The 18,532-nt window shown below is 39.1% G+C and overlaps 1 protein-coding gene across 2 annotated transcripts in view; it reads right to left on the bottom strand.

Moving 5' to 3' along the window:
- Positions 1-18,532, bottom strand: part of LOC140126382 (A disintegrin and metalloproteinase with thrombospondin motifs 2-like) — a 347,949-nt gene that overhangs the window by 303,041 nt on the left and 26,376 nt on the right. For both annotated transcript variants that reach the window (XM_072145781.1, XM_072145779.1), the window contains exon 2: positions 17,061-17,422. In XM_072145781.1, the coding sequence (XP_072001882.1) occupies positions 17,061-17,422 (362 nt within the window). The remainder of the gene's footprint in view (positions 1-17,060; positions 17,423-18,532) is intronic.

Below are 18,532 nucleotides of genomic sequence, written 5' to 3'. Positions count from 1 at the left end.
TTTTTTGTGTTTTTTCTGGCCGTTTACCATACCGTAAAAATAGTATATTACTTTTATTCAATGGGTCTCCACGATTACGAAAATACCTTATTTATATAGTTTTTTAAAACATTTTCCCATTTTACTGAATAAAAAGTAAATTACCGTATATACTCGAGTATAAGCCAACCCAAGTATAAGCCGAGACCCCTAATTTTACCACCAAAAACTAGGAAAACCTACTGACTCGAGAATAAGCCAAGGGTGGGAAATGCATTGGTCACAGACCCCCCCCCCAGTTTATAGCCAGCCAGCCCCCTATAATATACAGCCTGCCCCCTGCAGTATACAGCCAGCCCAGCTTGCCCCCAGTAATATACAGCCTGCCCCCCAGTAGTATACAGTCGCCCCCCAGTAGTATACAGCCGGCCCCCAGTAATATACAGCTGGCCCCCCCAAGTAGTATACAGCCGCCCCCCCCAGTAGTATACAGCCGCCCCCCCCCCCCAGTAGTATACAGCCGGCCCCCCCCAGTAGTATACAGCCGGCCCCCCCCAGTAGTATACAGCCTGCCCTGCCAAATTTTTATTCCCATCTTGGCATTCACATTTAATTAATCTGATCCTTGGACTATGCCCACAGATTGGCAGCAGTGGCCAGACATGCACCATTGATGCCTGCATGACCACCAGCGCTCATTACCAAAGGATGGCTATAGAATATGTAGTAACTCCTGGTCATTTCATATGCAAAAATTGTTTTTTTGTGAAATAACGGTGGTCCTATCTAAAGACAGCCATCTTGTTTTAAGGGACCATGTGACTACATTTATGGGAAATTTTTTTCACATGGGCAAATTTTTAAAAAATATATGCAATTGAAGAAATGTATGCATATAGCATGAATTAAATTAAATGAGAATACCCCCCATTATGCAGGGTGAAGAAAAGCAACACAGCAGACTCATTTTCAAAGTTTGGTTCTGAATTTGCAGAAAATTTACCATGAAAATCAAACACAATAAACCAAGGGCACTTACTCAGATCGAGGCACTGACTTTGGTAATATTATATAAAATGGTTATCATCCATGGTCTCCTTCCTTCCAAAATCAACTTTTACAATTATTCTAAATGCCCAGAAAGGCCACGGGCATGTTACCAAAGTAGCCAATTCACAGGATGTTACATTCTGAAGGTGAACTTCTCCTAGTGCTCACTGCTGTTGAGATTACAGGAAGTGCAGTGGGAAGGGTGAGACCAAAATGTTCTGCTGCACAGTGTAACAGCTTATAATACCAGAGAACAGATGGATTCTGTAACACACCCATACCCCAGGCTCATTAGAAGAATTTTAAATCTTTATTTTAGAAAGAAGAAGGAGGCCATGAATAAGAAATATAAGAAGATTTCCACACATCTCAGTGCCTGGATCTAGGAGTAGGTGCCCCTGTGTGCATCATGCTGTATTTTGATGGTAGATTTCCTTTAATGTTATGTATTTTATGAAACTCTGCAGAATAAAAGCTCTTTTTCTAGGTGTTAGGGCAACATGATCCTGACAACAGGTTTCAGTTTGAAAAAAAATAAATTAATTAAAACAAAAATCCCTAGGTTTTGAATATGTGTTTGCACAGCGAAATGCCAGAATGCTCATGGTTTTCAATTGATTTCTACTCTCCAATATAGCATACACAGAGCTTCTGCCTCTATTGTTTAAGTCAATGTCTTGACAGGTCATGTGACCGCTGGGACGCTGGCCCTGTGTCTCTAATTAGATCCAGCATTCTTCCAATGTGACAATTATTACAAAGTCAGCAGCCTCTTTTACAGGAGAAAACATCCATATGTCAGCATTCATTTCTCACATGTTTTAAACATGGTATGAAGAGAGATACATCTCACAAAATATGCAAACTGCATTTTTTTAAAGATAGCGTTAACTCATTTAAGCAGTGTTATGTGCCTATGGAGTCTCTAAATTAGCAGACACATTAAAGGAATAAAATTATATTCATTTTTTAAAATCTTTTAGTACTTTTTATAAGCCCTGCTCCCCCTGAAACAAATTAAAGACACACACTCAAGAAGATAGAATGCAATTTAGTATTTTGAATTAAGATCAAATATCCAAGTATCAGTGCACATCCATGCATCTGTGGAATGTTCTCCTTTATCAAAGCCAGAAGTGGAGCTGCCAGGACCAGGGACAGCACTTTAGTCCTCAAAATCAAGCATATTAGTAGCAGCACATTGTTCCATTTTTTATCCACCAGTTGTTCAGATAGAAATAGTTTCTTCAAGCTGTGTTAAAAAGAACATCTGCATGAATGCCAGAACCAAAAGCCAAAAGATTAACCAGAAAAACATTGCTCGGGTCACATAATTGTGGCTTGCTTGCTTGGCTTGCTCTACAGGGCAACTTGGTGTCATTCTTCCTCTAGATAAACAATATACACCAAGCTTCTAAAAGATTCTCATAGGCCCACTGTGGTTAATGTATGGTATAAAGATTTGAAGCCCCATAACCAGAAAGCTGCAATGAAACTTTGGGACTGATGTATAAAGATCAGCACATTGTGGCCCGGTCTTGACCATTTTTCCCCACTAATGGAAGAATTACTAGGAGGCTCTAACGTCTTAGTAATTCTGGTGCTCTTTGGGAGGTACGGTGCAACAGAAATATACCCAAACCAAGGATATCTACAATAATCTGAATAACATAACAGATAGAACCTGCAACAGTTTTTTTTAAAAAAGTTAATTGTTGGGCTAAGGTATCACTTTGCAGCTATTTTTTTTTTTTTAAAGAACTGGTTTGTAGCTTGCAAGATAACAAAATGTTGTGATTATTTTGCACAACCAGACTTCACAATACATTTTTTTTTGTTACAGTAAAAATACATACTGTCCTTTACAGCAGACGTCAGAGCTCATAGTGGACAATCAACTGCTGAAATCACCAGCTGCAATAATATAAAAAAAAATAAAATTAACTATATTTTATGGTGGATGGCTGAAATCCTCAGTGGGTAGGACTTGCCATCAGCAGCCATGTATTCTTTATTATAAAATTTCATTAACCACATTAAGGTCATTCATAAATTTCACCATCCCCTTCCACAGAATAGGGGGACCTGTGTTTATGATTGCTGGAGGTCCAACCATCCGAGGCACTAGCAAACCATTGGATGGAGAACCACAAATTCGCCAGACCTTTACCATACCAGGGGGATTCTGGGTTGCATAAGCCCTCCCAGATTGGTTTACAGGATCATCAAATATGGCCGGTATGGATCAGGTCAAGGGGACTAGTAGTTGTCTATTTTGCAGATTAACAGATTGCAGTTAACACCTTAAACTTATTATTCTATGTAGATGCGTTTATAAATATTACACATCTATACATGTACTCATATGTACACACACACAACATAAAATATGTATAGTACATACAACATAAAATACTTACAGTTCACATGCCAAACACAATTGCACATCACACAACATACATATAGCACACATATAAAAGCACCACACAATTTAGACATCAGTAAGTTCAGAGCCATCAACAGATCATTTATTAACAGATGGTATAAATAATATGTTAAAGTAAAGCCAAGCGATTTCTGTTGCCAAGGCTATTATAGCGATTCAAGTCTACAAAACATATTTGTGACTTTTGACCACCCCTAGTAGATCCTATATTCAATGACATCATCCACATATAATTTTGTTTTTTTTTTTAAACTAAAAGGAATAGTTGGTAGCATAATTTTTGGCAACAATGGCCATCTAAATTTCTTGCAGCTGCCTGCTAGTAGTTTCTTCCACTGTTCCATAGCAATTATCATAGCAAGTTCAGCTGTCTGCAAAGATTTTTTTTAGTTGGGTAAGGATCAGGTTGGCTAGTGTAACAGTTTACGCTTTTCCATAACCATTTTTTGTGTACTTTTAGATGCGTGATTTATAGAATTTTCTTGCAGCAGAACTAATTTTCACAATTCAAATCTAGTTTTCATACACTTAGGACCATACAGGCAGTCCCCGGGTTACATACAAGATAGGGTCTGTAGGTTTGTTCTTAAGTTGAATTTGTATGCAAGTCGGAACTGTATATTTTATAATTGTAACCCCAGCCAAATTTTTTTTGGTCTCTGTGACAATTGGATTTTAAAAATGTTGGATTGTCATAAGAATCAGGATTAACAATAAAGCTTCATTACAGACGCCTTTAATAACTGTTACAGCTGTTTATTGTAGCCAAGGACTAAAGTACAGAAAATTCCCAATTACCAGAGGTCTGTTTGTAACCAGGGGTCGTCTGTAAGTCAGGTGTTCTTAAGTAGGGGACCGCCTGTACTTTGCTAAAATTCCTCTGATAATCTTCATGTATCATTTAACCTGTAACATAATTAAGGCCTCAAGCCACCCCACAGAATTACTGTATCCCACCATGCTACACTGTAGATAGAGGTGCATTAACCCCTCGGCAGCGCAGCATTTTTTCGTTCATCATTTACTCCCCACATTAAAAAATCTAAAACTTTTTTCATGTACAGAGCTGTGTGAGGGCTTATTTTCTGCGTACCAAATTTTACTTCTCAGTGACGCCATTTAAAATTCCATTATTATGTATGTACTTGGAAGCTGGAAAAAAAATTCCAATTGTCGTGAAACTGGTGAAAAATATCAGGCAGGCTCAGTTTTTACGACTTTCACTTTCCAAATGATAGGTCTACTTTATTCTTTGGTTAGGTACAATTACAGTGATACCAAATTTATACAAGTTTTATTTTTTAATAGGTTGTTTTAATACATTTTCAAAAAAGAAAATAATGTGTATGAAAAAAATGTTTTCATTCTGCCATCTTCTGATGCCAACAACTTTCATACTGTGGAGCTGTGGAAGATGCCATATTTAGTGAGATGACGTTTTCGTTGACAGTTTTTATTTTGATCAGGCATTGTGGAAAGCTGCGATACCTAACATGTTTATGCTTTTTATCAGTTCTAGGGAAAGGGGGTTGATTTTCAACTTTACTATTGTTTAGACCCTCAAGGATAATTTAACCCTAGCTGGTCCAATCGTTCCTACCATATACTGAAATATTTCTGTACAGCAGTATTTTTACACAGGATTCATTACACAGGATTCATTACAATGTGCCACTGGCACATTGTAACGAATTTGCAGAAGCTATACAGCCTCAGGTCAGAAGACCTGAGGCTGTCATGGAAACTGATCGCCACCCCCTGTTATCGTCACAGGGAGCACCCATCTGATAAAAGTTGATGGTGCCACCGCGCTGCCATCTTTTAAATATCGATAAGTTAATACACGCAACCAGTGCTAGTGTCGATCAAGGGTATTAGTGGGGGGTCCTCTTGAAACAGTATTACGGCGCGGAGAGCTAAGCGGTTAATGACCTAATATTTTATATGTTCAAATAACATTTTCACAAAACAATTGTGGTCTGAACGTGAACTTTTGGTAGCTCTGTATTCTTAGGATTAAGATTGCAATTTTTTTTTTATCTAATGACAGATTCCCATAGCCTTTTAGTATGATCTTTCAATCTTCTCTTATACATTAACAATACTGGATCCACTCAATTTACATTGATAAATGTATACCTACCAATACTATTGCAGTACTAGGAGTCCCTGTGTGTTAACTCTCCCTCTTCCCTTATGCAAGCAAATTGGCCAACTGCATGAGGGAGAGGGAGAAGGAGGAAGAGTTGAGAGAGTAGTGAAGGACCAGTTTGCCAATGTGGAAACCATATTCAGTTTAGCAAAAGGCTGTTTGGATCTTCTACTTGGGTACTTTGATGAGCATACCCCATAATGAGGTTTTGAAATAATTGAAAATCCAAACGTCTTTTCCTTCTTTTTCACCACGTCTTGGAAGGTGCTTGGCAGTTCCATTAGAAGCAAATAACACTGTGAACCGCTGAAGATAGATTTGTATCGTTTAGATCGTTTGGTGAAAGTATTATTTCCAGTCTATTCAACTTTACTATGGTGCACAAACTACATGGCATATAACTTTTTGTTCATCAATGCCACCTTTCGGACAAGCAAAGGATTGTCTAATTAATCACAGGTAAGCACTGCCATTATATCCCTTACTTACAAGTTTTATTTTTGTCATTAATAATAATAATTAAAATTTATTTGTATAGCGCCATCAAATTCCGTAGTGCTTTACAAATCATACTTGGGGTTATACACTAGAGATTAAAATAATGTATAATCCCAGAATTTTTCAGAAATAACAATCTACATTGATCAACATTTGAAGGATATTTTGTGAGGGGTACACCATGCCACTAGAACAATATTTTACACAATTACCTATAATCAACATAAAAACTTTGTTTTGCAAGTTTATTTTGCTCATCAGCAATGACAGTCGCACAAAAGATAACAAAAATTTTCTGAAAGTGATTAGTAGGCGCTCTGTGACAGCTTTTATGTAACAAATTACACTTGTGATGGTAGTTAATATTCCATGCCGTGTACAGGCAGTCCCCGGGTTACATACAAGATAGGGTCTGGAGGTTTGTTCTTAAGTTGAATTTGTATGTAAGTCGAAACTGTATATTTTATAATGGAAGTTCTAGACAATTTTTTTTCTTTTGCCCCAGTGACAATCGGAGTTTCAAAATTTTTCGTGTAATTGGACCAAGAATTATCAATAAAGCTTCATTACAGACATCTTACAGCAGATCATTGCAGTCTGGGACTATAGTAAAGCATCCAGAGAGCTTCACCAGAGGTCACAGTGGGCAGAGGGTTCCGTCTGTAACTATGGGTTGTCTATAAGTCGGGTGTCCTTAAGTAGGGGACCGCCTGTACTGGGAAAAATTCCAAATGCAGTGAAAATGGCGAAGACCGCATTTGCACTGTTTTTTTGTGGGCTTGGATTTTACGGCTTTTGGTGTGCGGCCCAAATGACATGTCTACTTTATTCTTTGGGTCGATGCGATCAAGGGGATACCAAATTTATATAGGTTTTATGTTTTCATACATTAACAGAAATTAAAACCTCCTATACAAAATTTTATTTTTTTGATTTTGCCATCTTCTGGCAATAATTTTTTATACTTCGGTTTACGGAGCTGTCAACAGTGTCATGTTGTGCGACTTTGGTAATGTTGCTACCATTTTTATGGCTTTCCTCTCTTGAATTTGTCTTTCAAATGGCCAGCCTTCTTGGGGGACATGAAAGAGTTTGCGATGTTGTAAAGATACAAAATTCTAGCAATTACAGACAGTTACAGAACAACAAACTTCTCTTTCTATGGCTGATAGAGTAGCCCATTTGGCCTTTATCTGGACAACATGCTCCCAGAGGGTTTTAGTCACTTTGGAACAGCACCAAGAGCAGAGATTTAATTATCCTCTTTATGCAAACCCATGGATCGGTCAGGGATAGGGTGTTTGATGGTTGATGGACACTGATCTCTTTTTAAACCGTATAAAGTACAATGGTTTTTTGGGTATTACATTGTTGCTCAATTTTTTTTATCTGGATTTATCTGGATTTGAGATTTGAAACTTTTTCTGGCTCTCTGCCAAATGCTTTAGCCACACTGAGTTTCAAAAGAAAACTTGTGACTACTATATAATATATTCACTGCTCTGCACTGCTAGCACCTGCACCTCCTCCCGTGAGCTCACTGCAGACATTCTCTCACCCTCTACAAGGAGAGGACGTGGAAGGAAAGGGGGTGGGCGGAGAGGCAGGATACAGGAGTGCAGTGAATATATTATATCAGATGGACGTTGTCATTTCCTCTGTGGGACTCACTTAAGCATTTGTCAGGAAGCCAGGTAAAGTTCCATTAATTTTGAAAAATAGTAAAAGTAAAAATGTAAAAAAATTATAATAATTAAATAATAATAATTAAAAAAAAATTACATCACCCCCCTTTCCCTAGAACTGATATAAATAAAATAATAAAAATCATAAACACATTAGGTATTGCCACATCCCAAAAAAATGCCCCATCAAAATATAATAAAAGTTTTTTCACCGTGTTTAACCCCTTAATGGAAAATAGCGCCTAAAGTTGAAAACTGCACTGTTTTGCCATTTTGAAAAATATTTAAAAAAAAAAAAAAAAATCAATAAAATTTGATCACAAAGGTTGTATAGTCCAAAAAATAGCATTGAAAACATCAAAAGTAGTAAAAAATGACACCACCCGCAGCTCCATACACCAAAGTATTAAAAAAAAAAAAAAGTTAGCACCAGAAGATGGCAAAATCCCCCCCAAATTTTTTGTACAGGAGGTTTTAATTTTTGTAAGTGTATGAAAACATTATAAAACCTATACAAATTTGGTATCCAACAATGGAAAATTTGGTACAATTTAATTTGGAGCCCCAGTTGTACTATACACCCAGCATGCTGTTCAAAATAAATCTTGGAGAACACAGCATGTCGCCGTTGTTCCGGGGAAGGCACTGGCTTTGTGCATGTCCCCTGGTCATGTCCATAACTCAGTTGTTACTGGAATAGTGTTTTTCAGGTCACTAAGGATCCTTTGCCAATATCTTTGGCTTGAAGAGTTCAGGTTTTAGTGTTGGATATTTTTGATCTTAGGCTGCAGGATTCTCAGAAAAAGCTGTTTTTTTAATAAGATTCTCTTCTTGGCAAGACTGGGGAATTGGGGTAGCTGGAGGTGCCCAACTTTTCAGTAATTGATAGTTCTGAAGGATTAGCATTTTAAAAGAACTGGTTTACATCCACCGGGGTATTCATAATAAATGGTGGGAAGTATGGGAGGTTGGTGATTCTAGATTTCAGGGCCTATAAGTGTCCATTGGGAATTTTTTTGTTTTTTCCTCTATTTGAGTAAACGTAATCTAGATTTTGATTAGATGTGTAACATCATAATACTTTTGTATGAAATGGTTAAAGTTATGTCTCATATCTATTGTGAGTGTATTTTTTATATATCCAAATTGTTAATGGGTTAAAGTTACAGCTATACTATATATCTTGTACGCAACCCATGACTGTCTACATAAGAAAATTGTGCTCTTTACTGTAAACTTAATAGTGGATACCTCCGAGTTCATGGCACCTAGAGAATGGTAAAATATCACTCCTTTATTAATTTTTTGTGGAATTTCTTTAACCCCTTCCCGACATTTGACGTACTATTACTGCATGGCGGGAGGTGCGTTCCCGCAAAATGCAGTAATAGTACATCATGCTTCTGGCGCCGGCGAACGGAGCCTGCGCCAGAAGCTGCGGCTGTCGGCTATATATTATAGCCGACACCCACCTCTAACACCCGCGATCGAAGATTTCTCCGATCGCGGGTGTTAACCCCTAACACGCCGCGGTCGCGCTGACCGCGGCGTGTCAGGGGCATTTGACTGTAATTGGACCCACCGGCGGCGCTTACTGGAGGGTGTAAGTGCCTCCGATCGCAGCCCCAGGACTGCCAGTGCCCGGGGCTGCGCGATCTCCTTCCGGGAAGCCGGGTCCTGCCTTCTGGCAGGATCCAGCTGTGACACACTGAGCATGCCCAGCATGCTCAGTGTGTCACATAATACAGTGTAATACATCTGTATTACACTGTATTAGGAGAAGAATAGCTTGAACAAACCTGTAAAAGTAAAGAGAAAAAGTAAAACACAAAATAAACACAACCTTTTAATAAAAAATAATTAATTAAATAAAGTTAAAGTCCCCTAAACACAAACATTCCCTATACACATCTAATAAAGTAAAAAAAAACAGAAAATCACCAAAACCCCCCACATATTTGGTATTGCCACGTCCGTAACAATCTTTACAATAAGACAGAAACATTATTGGACCCGTACGGTGAACGCCGTAAAAACAAAACCTGAAAAACTCGCCAAAAATGTAAATTTTCATAAAATCCCTAAACAAAAATGTTCCAAAAAGTGATAAAAAAAACAAAAGTTATGTGCACCAAAATAGTACCACTGAAAAGGACAACTCAACACATAAAAAATAAGCCATAAATCAGCTTTGTCAACCCAAAAATATTTTAGTTACGTCTCCGAAAACAATGGCGATGCAAAAACAAATGAGATTTTCTTTATATTCGTTTTTTCCTGTTAAAATTGTAAAATATATTAAAAAAAAACTGTATAAATGAGGTATCACCGTAATCGTAGTGATCTAAAGAAAATATTTTAGTATGTTTAGTGTATGGTGTACGACCCCCAAAATATACAAAAAAAAGAAACCCAAAATTGACAATTTTGTTTTCCTCCATACATTAAAGAGTTAATAAAACCTCATCAAAAAGCTACAGACCCACTAAAATGAAGTATTTGTAAAGTGCATCTCATGTCGCAAAAAATAAGCCCTTATATGTCCAAATTGCCAAAGAATAAAGATTGTACAGCCATTATAAAGTGACAATGCATAATCTGCTCTGAATGGCGCAGCTCCCCCCTCGATGCCCTGGCGTGTGCCCATACAGCAGGTTACCACCACATATGGGGGATTGTTATACACGGGAGAGATTGGGTATCAAATTTTGTGGAGCGTTTTGGCATTTTATCCACTGAGAATTTGTACATTTTATGAAAAACACATTCATTTAGCCCAAAAAAATTTAATCTCAAAATTGCACCCGATTTTGTTTTAACCCCTGTAAACCAATTAAAGGGTTAACAAACTTCATAAAAGTTGTTTTACGTACGTTGAGGGGTGTAGTTTCTATAATGGAGTAATTTATGGGGTTTTACTTTTATTTAGGCCTTTCAAAGTGACTTCAAACCTAAGCAGGTCCCTCAATAGCAGAATTTAGCTTTTTTAATGAAAATATGAAAAATCGCACCTGACGTTCAAAGCCCCATAACATCCTACAAAAATAAGAGTATGCATAAAAAACCACTGAGGCATAAAGTAGACATTCGGTGAATGTTAGTGATTACGTTTTTTGGGGTTATGACTATGTGTGGAAAAAGTAGAACATTTTGAATTGCGAAAATTGAGAATTTTTCCAAATTTTTACCAAATATCTGATTTTCTCATAAATAAATGCACAACATACCACCAAAATTTTTTAACATCACGAGAAAACAATTTCAAAATCACATGGATATGTTAAAGCGTTCCGAAGTTATAACCACTTATAGTGACACAGGGCAGATTTGAAAAAATGGGCCGTGTCAGGAAGCTGAAAAGTGGCTTCAGCGTTAAGGGGTTAACCTCTTTATGCTGACATTTTGTGTTTCCATTTTAACTCCATCTCCCACAAGGGGTTAACTATGTCTTTGAAGTAAATCTCCCAAAAAACAGTCCTGTGAACACAAAATTAGTTTCCTGCCCTTTCGGAGCGCATTGGCATTTTGTTGTAATTTCTAGAGATGTAACAATGCTGAAATGTTGCCTGTAAGGCTGCCAACACCTGGTATGTCTCTTACACGAGTATGTGTTATATCCAAGAGACGTTTTTCTTTTTGATGACTGCTCAGAAATTACATATAGACAAATTTCATTTTATATTTGGCCTACAATTCCAACCATGAACAATTTGATTTGTTAAATCGCAAGCAACGGCATATCAATAGCCTTAGTTGGGGGGATTTACAATAAGGTATTAAGCTTCATGAAATTACTAATTACTTACCCTGAGTATCACCCATAGTATAACTCTATATGCTGCATTTGTTTCATTACAGTTATAACAATTATGCTAATTAGTCTGGGGAGTCGCCAGAGTGCCTCATATTTTTATTTATTAACTCCCCCAGTTCCAAGTCCTGCCCATCACCTGCTCTATGCACTGTGGACGGATGAGACTTATCGGAACAGGGGATGGGAGTGAATAAGTTTAAACGGAACCGGTCACCAGGGACCTAATTTCAATAAAGACATGTTACAGAAGCCCATTACAGCTACATTGCACATATGAGTTTCTGCTTTCTCTAAGCTTTCTCTAAGACCTCTGTAGTCCCAGGGGTTGGGCTTTGGTTTGGTTGCATTTTAAAAAACACCACGTGACTTGTCTCTGCTGCTCACTCCTCAGCTCTCAGCCCCCACCTTTGTGCTCCTGTACAGCTACTTCACAAAGATCTCGGCCCGATGAGCTGACATCATTAGGAGAAGAATGAGCAGTACAGGAGCACAAAGGTGGGGGCCAAGAGCTGAGGAGTGAGCAGCAGAGACAAGTCACGTGGTGTTTTTTTAAAATGCAACCAAACCAAAGCCCAACCCCTGAGACTACACAGAAGATTCAGTTAGGGTTCAAGGGTTCAATAATCACTCGGGATTGGAGATAAAATAATTTCTTCTTTATTAGATCACAAGTTCTCCCATAAAAACAGCAACTAGTCACATGCAGCACCAGTCGGGTCTATAGGTTTCGACACAATGCGTCTTAATAATGACCTGTCGGTCTGGTGAGTCTTTACAACACAGACAATTCCCGACCCTACGTCATGAGAGTGGGCGGGATCGTTTCTGAGCCACATGATCAAAGTCATGTAAATGATTATTATGAACAATGTTTCGGTCTGCTCCACATTCTCTGATGAAGGGAGAGAAAACGTAAGTAAAAACATAATCATATGTACACATATGAGAACATAATACATCCTTAATCCCTTAACGCTCTGCGCCATAGCTCTACGGTGCAGAGGTATAAGGGATGTATGAAGAGGGCTCACGGGCTGAGTCCTCTTCATACAGAGGTGGGGGTTTTTGCATATTGCAGCAAACCCCCACCGCTAATAACCGCGGTCGGTGCTTGCACCATTATGTGCCATCCAAGTAGTATTCTGACTGCATATACCAGCACTACTCAACAAGCTAGGAGATATTAGAGAATCCATTGTGAGGACACATTTAGCCACATATTTTACACCTGGAGCAATCACTGGGTTAAGTGTGGAGTCTGGCAACAACAAAGGGATATATTTTTTTAATAATCTCTAAAAAATTTTTGATACTGTCTCCTGTATTGCCTGCTGTATGGGGTTGAGAAAGCAATTTGTTGTTTATTCTTCTCCCATGCCTTGCTTGAGCCCATATTAAGTAATGTGGACTGCTTGATTTTATTAACCCTTTTCTTGGCTCTAGTTATTTCCTGTTTCCTATATCTCCTCTCTCAAATCGATCCTTCAATTTTTTTTTCTTTTCCTCTGCATAGTTGGCATCTTCTGAACAATTTTGTCTATATCTTACAAATTCCCCATAGAGGGATGTTATATACCATCCACCCCATGTGGTGAGAGGTAGCAAGCAAGGTAGAATTTCCGGACACCGTTTTTCTGTAAGGAACAGTTTTATTATTGATAACCTGGATTTCTATATCCAAAAATACAACGGCCTTCCCTCCATATGTACCGTATTTTCCGGACTATAAGGCGCACTTAAAAGCCTTGGATTTCCTTGGAAATCCAAAGTGGGCCTTATAGTCCGGTACGCCCTATGTATGGCACAGGGCAGCAGACCATACTTACATAGGTCCCCGCTACGCGGGGAAGGTGAGGGGGAGGTGGAGGATGGCAGCGGACCATACTTACATAGGTCCCCGCTACCGGAGACAGAAGATCTCCAGCGGGAACTGCAGACCACGCGGCACGAACAACTTCTGCCGCGTGGTCTGCAGTTCCCGCTGGAGATCTGCTGTCTCCGGTAGCGGGGACCTATGTAAGTATGGTCCACTGCCATCCTCCACCTCCCCCTCACCTTCCCCGCGTTCCGCGTCGCGTCTCCGCTCCGCCCCCGGACCTCCGCCACGCCCCCGACCCTGCGCCTTATAGTCCGATGCGCCTTATATATGGAATTATTACATATATAAGGCGCATCGGACTAATGCGCCTTATATTCCGGTGCGCCTAATGGCCCGGAAAATACGGTATATGTGAATTTTAGATTCATTTGGTTGTTATTGAGATAGTTTACAAAGTTGATGAAAGGTCCTCTGTACCCCTCCATACCCACACAAGGTCATCAATGAAATTACCAAATCAGACTATTTGGTTCTTGTATGGTTTGTCATCTGAGAAAATGAATAAAATCCTCCAAATGGGACATAGGGACATACATACATACACTCACCGGCCACTTTATTAGGTACACCATGCTAGTAACGGGCTGGACCCCCTTTTGCCTTCAGAACTGCCTCAATTCTTCATGGCATAGATTCAACAAGGTGCTGGAAGCATTCCTCAGAGATTTTGGTCCATATTGACATGATGGCATCACACAGTTGCTGCAGATTTGTCGGCTGCACATCCATGATGCGAATCTCCCGTTCCACCACATCCCAAAGATGCTCTATTAGAGATCTATTATTGAGATCTGGTAACTCTGGAGGCCATTTGAGTACAGTGAACTCATTGTCATGTTCAAGAAACCAGTCTGAGATGATTCCAGCTTTATGACATGGCGCATTATCCTGCTGAAAGTAGCCATCAGATGTTGGGTACATTGTGGTCATAAAGGGATGGACATGGTCAGCAACAATACTCAGGTAGGCTGTGGCGTTGCAACGATGCTCAATTGGTACCAAGGGGCCCAGAGTGTGCCAAGAAAATATTCCTCACACCATGACACCACCACCACCAGCCTGAACCGTTGATACAAGGCAGGATGGATCCATGCTTTCATGTTGTTGACGCCAACCATCCGAATGTCGCAGCAGAAATCGAGACTCATCAGACCAGGCAACGTTTTTCCAATCTTCTACTGTCCAATTTCGATGAGCTTGTGCAAATTGTAGCCTCAGTTTCCTGTTCTTAGCTGAAAGGAGTGGCACCCGGTGTGCTCTTCTGCTGCTGTAGCCCATCTGCCTCAAAGTTCGACATACTGTGCGTTCAGAGATGCTCTTCTGCCTACCTTGGTTGTAACGGGTGGCGATTTGAGTCACTGTTGCCTTTCTATCAGCTCGAACCAGTCTGCCCATTCTCCTCTGACCTCTGGCATCAACAAGGCATTTCCGCCCACAGAACTGCCGCTCACTGGATGTTTTTTCTTTTTCAGACCATTCTCTGTAAACCCTAGAGATGGTTGTGCGTGAAAATCCCAGTAGATCAGCAGTTTCTGAAATACTCAGACCAGCCCTTCTGGCACCAACAACCATGCCACGTTCAAAGGCACTCAAATCACCTTTCTTCCCCATACTGATGCTCGGTTTGAACTTCAGGAGATTGTCTTGACCATGTCTACATGCCTAAATGCACTGAGTTGCCGCCATGTGATTGGCTGATTAGAAATGAAATGTTAATGCCCAGTTAGACAGGTGTACCTAATAAAGTGGCCGGTGAGTGTATATAATATATATATATATATATATATATTTATTTATTATTACTGCAAGAGAGGGGGAAACATGACCCCCATTGGGGCCCCCTCTACTTGCAAATAATATGTCCCATCAAAAATGAAAAAATTATTCTCTAACAAAAACTTGGTAACCAACAAAATATACTCCTTCAAATTAGCACTATATGTGCTATATTTTTGCAGGTGTTTTGCCAAACAGAAGGCCAAAACCTTACCCTCTAGGAAAGCGCCAATTATCAGTCATTATCAAGTAAAGTTTCAAGTTTCCATGAAACTTGCTCTCGCTTTCTACTTTTGACCTCTGTTTATGTGTGACCGTGGACTGCGTTACTTTCCACTTCTGCTTGTATCTGTAGAAGTCATTTCTCTAAATTTTTCATGAAGATAGGAGGTCTGTTGACCTTGAGTGTTGTTTACCATTTCATATTCTCTCTCACGGTGTTGTAAAACTAAGAAAGTTGAAATTAAGTTGGAGGAATGTTCTAAATGTGCATGTTTCCAATCATTAAAAAGGAAAAAAAAAATTATATACAAGGGATGCTCTTTAAATTGGGATGACTCTCAAAACCCTTAACCCTTGTGGAATGCGAATACTAGCACAGTATCATCTGGGGGAATTCACCATCCAAAATAAGCACAATTCGAGATATGCAAAATGCAGAATGCTCTGTTCAAGGAGTTTCGTGCATATAACTTGTAGTTCAACCACCAGTTTAGGCTACTTTCACATGGATATATGCATACTTCCAGCGCACTGCAGAGGAGGAGGGGTGGACCCCTCCCATATCCATAGGGATGTACCCCACATGGATGTACAAACGGGGAAAGATAGGACATGTTCGGAACAGTACGGTGCCACAAATGTGCGGCATCATATTTCTCCATGCTCCCATTGCCGCCTATGCGTATAAACGCCACAAGATATAAACATCCCACATATGGTTGTGTGAATGGAGCCTTATACTGTGAATCAGTTGCAGTATCTGTTACTTCTGTCACATCCATATAAGTAGTCTCCATTCTAATTTAGTGGATATTTACATGGACTCCTAAGAGAACAGAAGTCCTTGAAATACACACGAACACGAGAAAGATAGCGACACTGTCCCATAAACCACTTTTTGGACCCTTTTTCCCCAGTCTTGATTTGGAAGAGAGCAAGTCTGCCTATGCGGATAAGCACCACCACCTTGATTTAAAGGTGAAAGTCAATCTATAATTGCAACAGTAGAGAACAAGAAAAAAACATGGCATCCACTATTAAAAATTCTCTATATTCTTTATTATGAACAATGATATAAAAGCACGTTATGCAGCTTGAATTGAGCAGTGTCTTCACCTGTCTTTAAGCAGAAGTTCCCTGACATGACCAGAGTAGGGGACACCATAGGTGCCAGATGTTGCATTACCACGCCTTCACTAGGAAACCCGAGATGCCAGGTTTTACCAAGCTCCTCATGCCCACCCCTGTGCAGTGTTGCTTGTGTGCAGCCAATAAGTGGTTACATAAAGAATGGGATACCAGCTATTACATCATTCAGACACAGGTAATGGGTCCTTCCGAATTAAATGACAATGACATGTGTCTTTTGAGCTCTTCTTCATAGCTTAAAAATGGAATCATTCTTTAAATATTAAGAATTGCTGAAAAGTTTCAGCTTTGTAGTTTTTCAATTAGTTAGAAAACATTATATAAACTATTTGGTAAATTACTCAAGTTATTTGCATAATTTAATATAAGCCATATAACTCCAATATCAAGGTACATATAAATCAGCTTACCAGTCCATCGCAGTTACTTATAGCAACAGAAGCATTTGGTAAATCTGTTATATCCCCAATATAAAGGCAATTTCTGTGTAGTGGTTCTATTTCAATCACGTTGGAATCTTCCTCCCATTCCACTGTTGCTCCAGGTGCAATAAGTCTTGAATTCACTTTTAACCTTAGATGAAATTCAGTGCCAAAAATAGTAACATTATAATAAATTTTATGCTCAGCAGATTCCTTATTGGCTTCCGCTATGTCTCTCTGAAACCGCGCCTTTTGTCTTTTTGACACGGCATGTGATATAAAATTCCCTTCTGCATCTGTACTGATTGGAGTAACAAGGCTGTATTCTTCAATCTTCTGGAGAAGAGCATCTAAAAATTGAAAGAAAATTTATTTAGGGAGGACATTTTCACGTTAGTCATAACAATAAAACATTAACAGGACACTTTTGTTGTCAGAATGTTTTCGGTAACACAGTCCAGTGACGGCCATTTTCATGTTGCTGTAATGTTTCTGCATACTTATCATATTACAGCATTAATTGCCAACATCTGTTTTATTTTTTTTCCTCTACTTTAGCTGAAGTTGCATAACTAACTTATGAAGCTTTAAAGCACTGAATTGACCAGTACCATTGAAACATGCAGTATATGCTATTTTCCATATTTATTCCTAGTAGGTTGATGCTTTAAGGGTTGTGTACACGTCTACACTTGCATAACTTCTTTACAAAACACCTGTGACTTTTTATAAGAAACAAGTGGGAGGCTTCATGCACATGGTCAAAACGTGGCTGACAGTTGTAGCAAGCAGACATAACAGCACTGATATCTATGTGATTCTATAGTTTCTTCACGTGCCTCCAATTTTATAAAAAATGACATGTGAAGACTTCATACTTTCTGTGCGAGATAAGCCACAGCCGGATTCACTTATATTCCCCTCTATTGAATTACTCCTATAACATCCCTGAAGACTTTCAAAGCTGCAGTAAGCTGCAATCTTCTTATAATTATCTCATACTATTAGGTCATTTTGTCTCAGTGTTATCTTGAAAGGCAGCTCCCTATTCATCAATATCAAAAAACAGTAGAAACGGCACTCACCAATCTTCTTCTTTTTAAATGTTGCTTTATTATTGCATACTCACAAAAATTTTTTTTTTTTTCTTAAAATCAGTTGACCAAATGGCAGGGGTAAGTAAACAGGTCAGATGAAGCGCTGTCGGCGCGAAACAGCTGTCATGTGTTTGGTTGTCTCGTGAGTCTGTCCGTGTCCTCCCTTACCCCTGCCATTTGGTCAACTGATTTTAAGAAAAAAAAAAAAATTTTTGTGAGTATGCAATAATAAAGCAACATTTAAAAAGAAGAAGATTGGTGAGTGCCGTTTCTACTGTTTTTTGATATTTCTATTGGGACTCATCCGCATTTTTTGGAACCAGAGCACCACCTCACTTTTGATGTCAGATTTATGCCTTTATG

This window comes from Engystomops pustulosus, chromosome 4 (genome assembly GCF_040894005.1).
Source record: "Engystomops pustulosus chromosome 4, aEngPut4.maternal, whole genome shotgun sequence".
Taxonomy (NCBI): Eukaryota; Metazoa; Chordata; class Amphibia; order Anura; family Leptodactylidae; genus Engystomops; species Engystomops pustulosus.
This window is presented reverse-complemented; position numbering and strand designations above follow the sequence as displayed.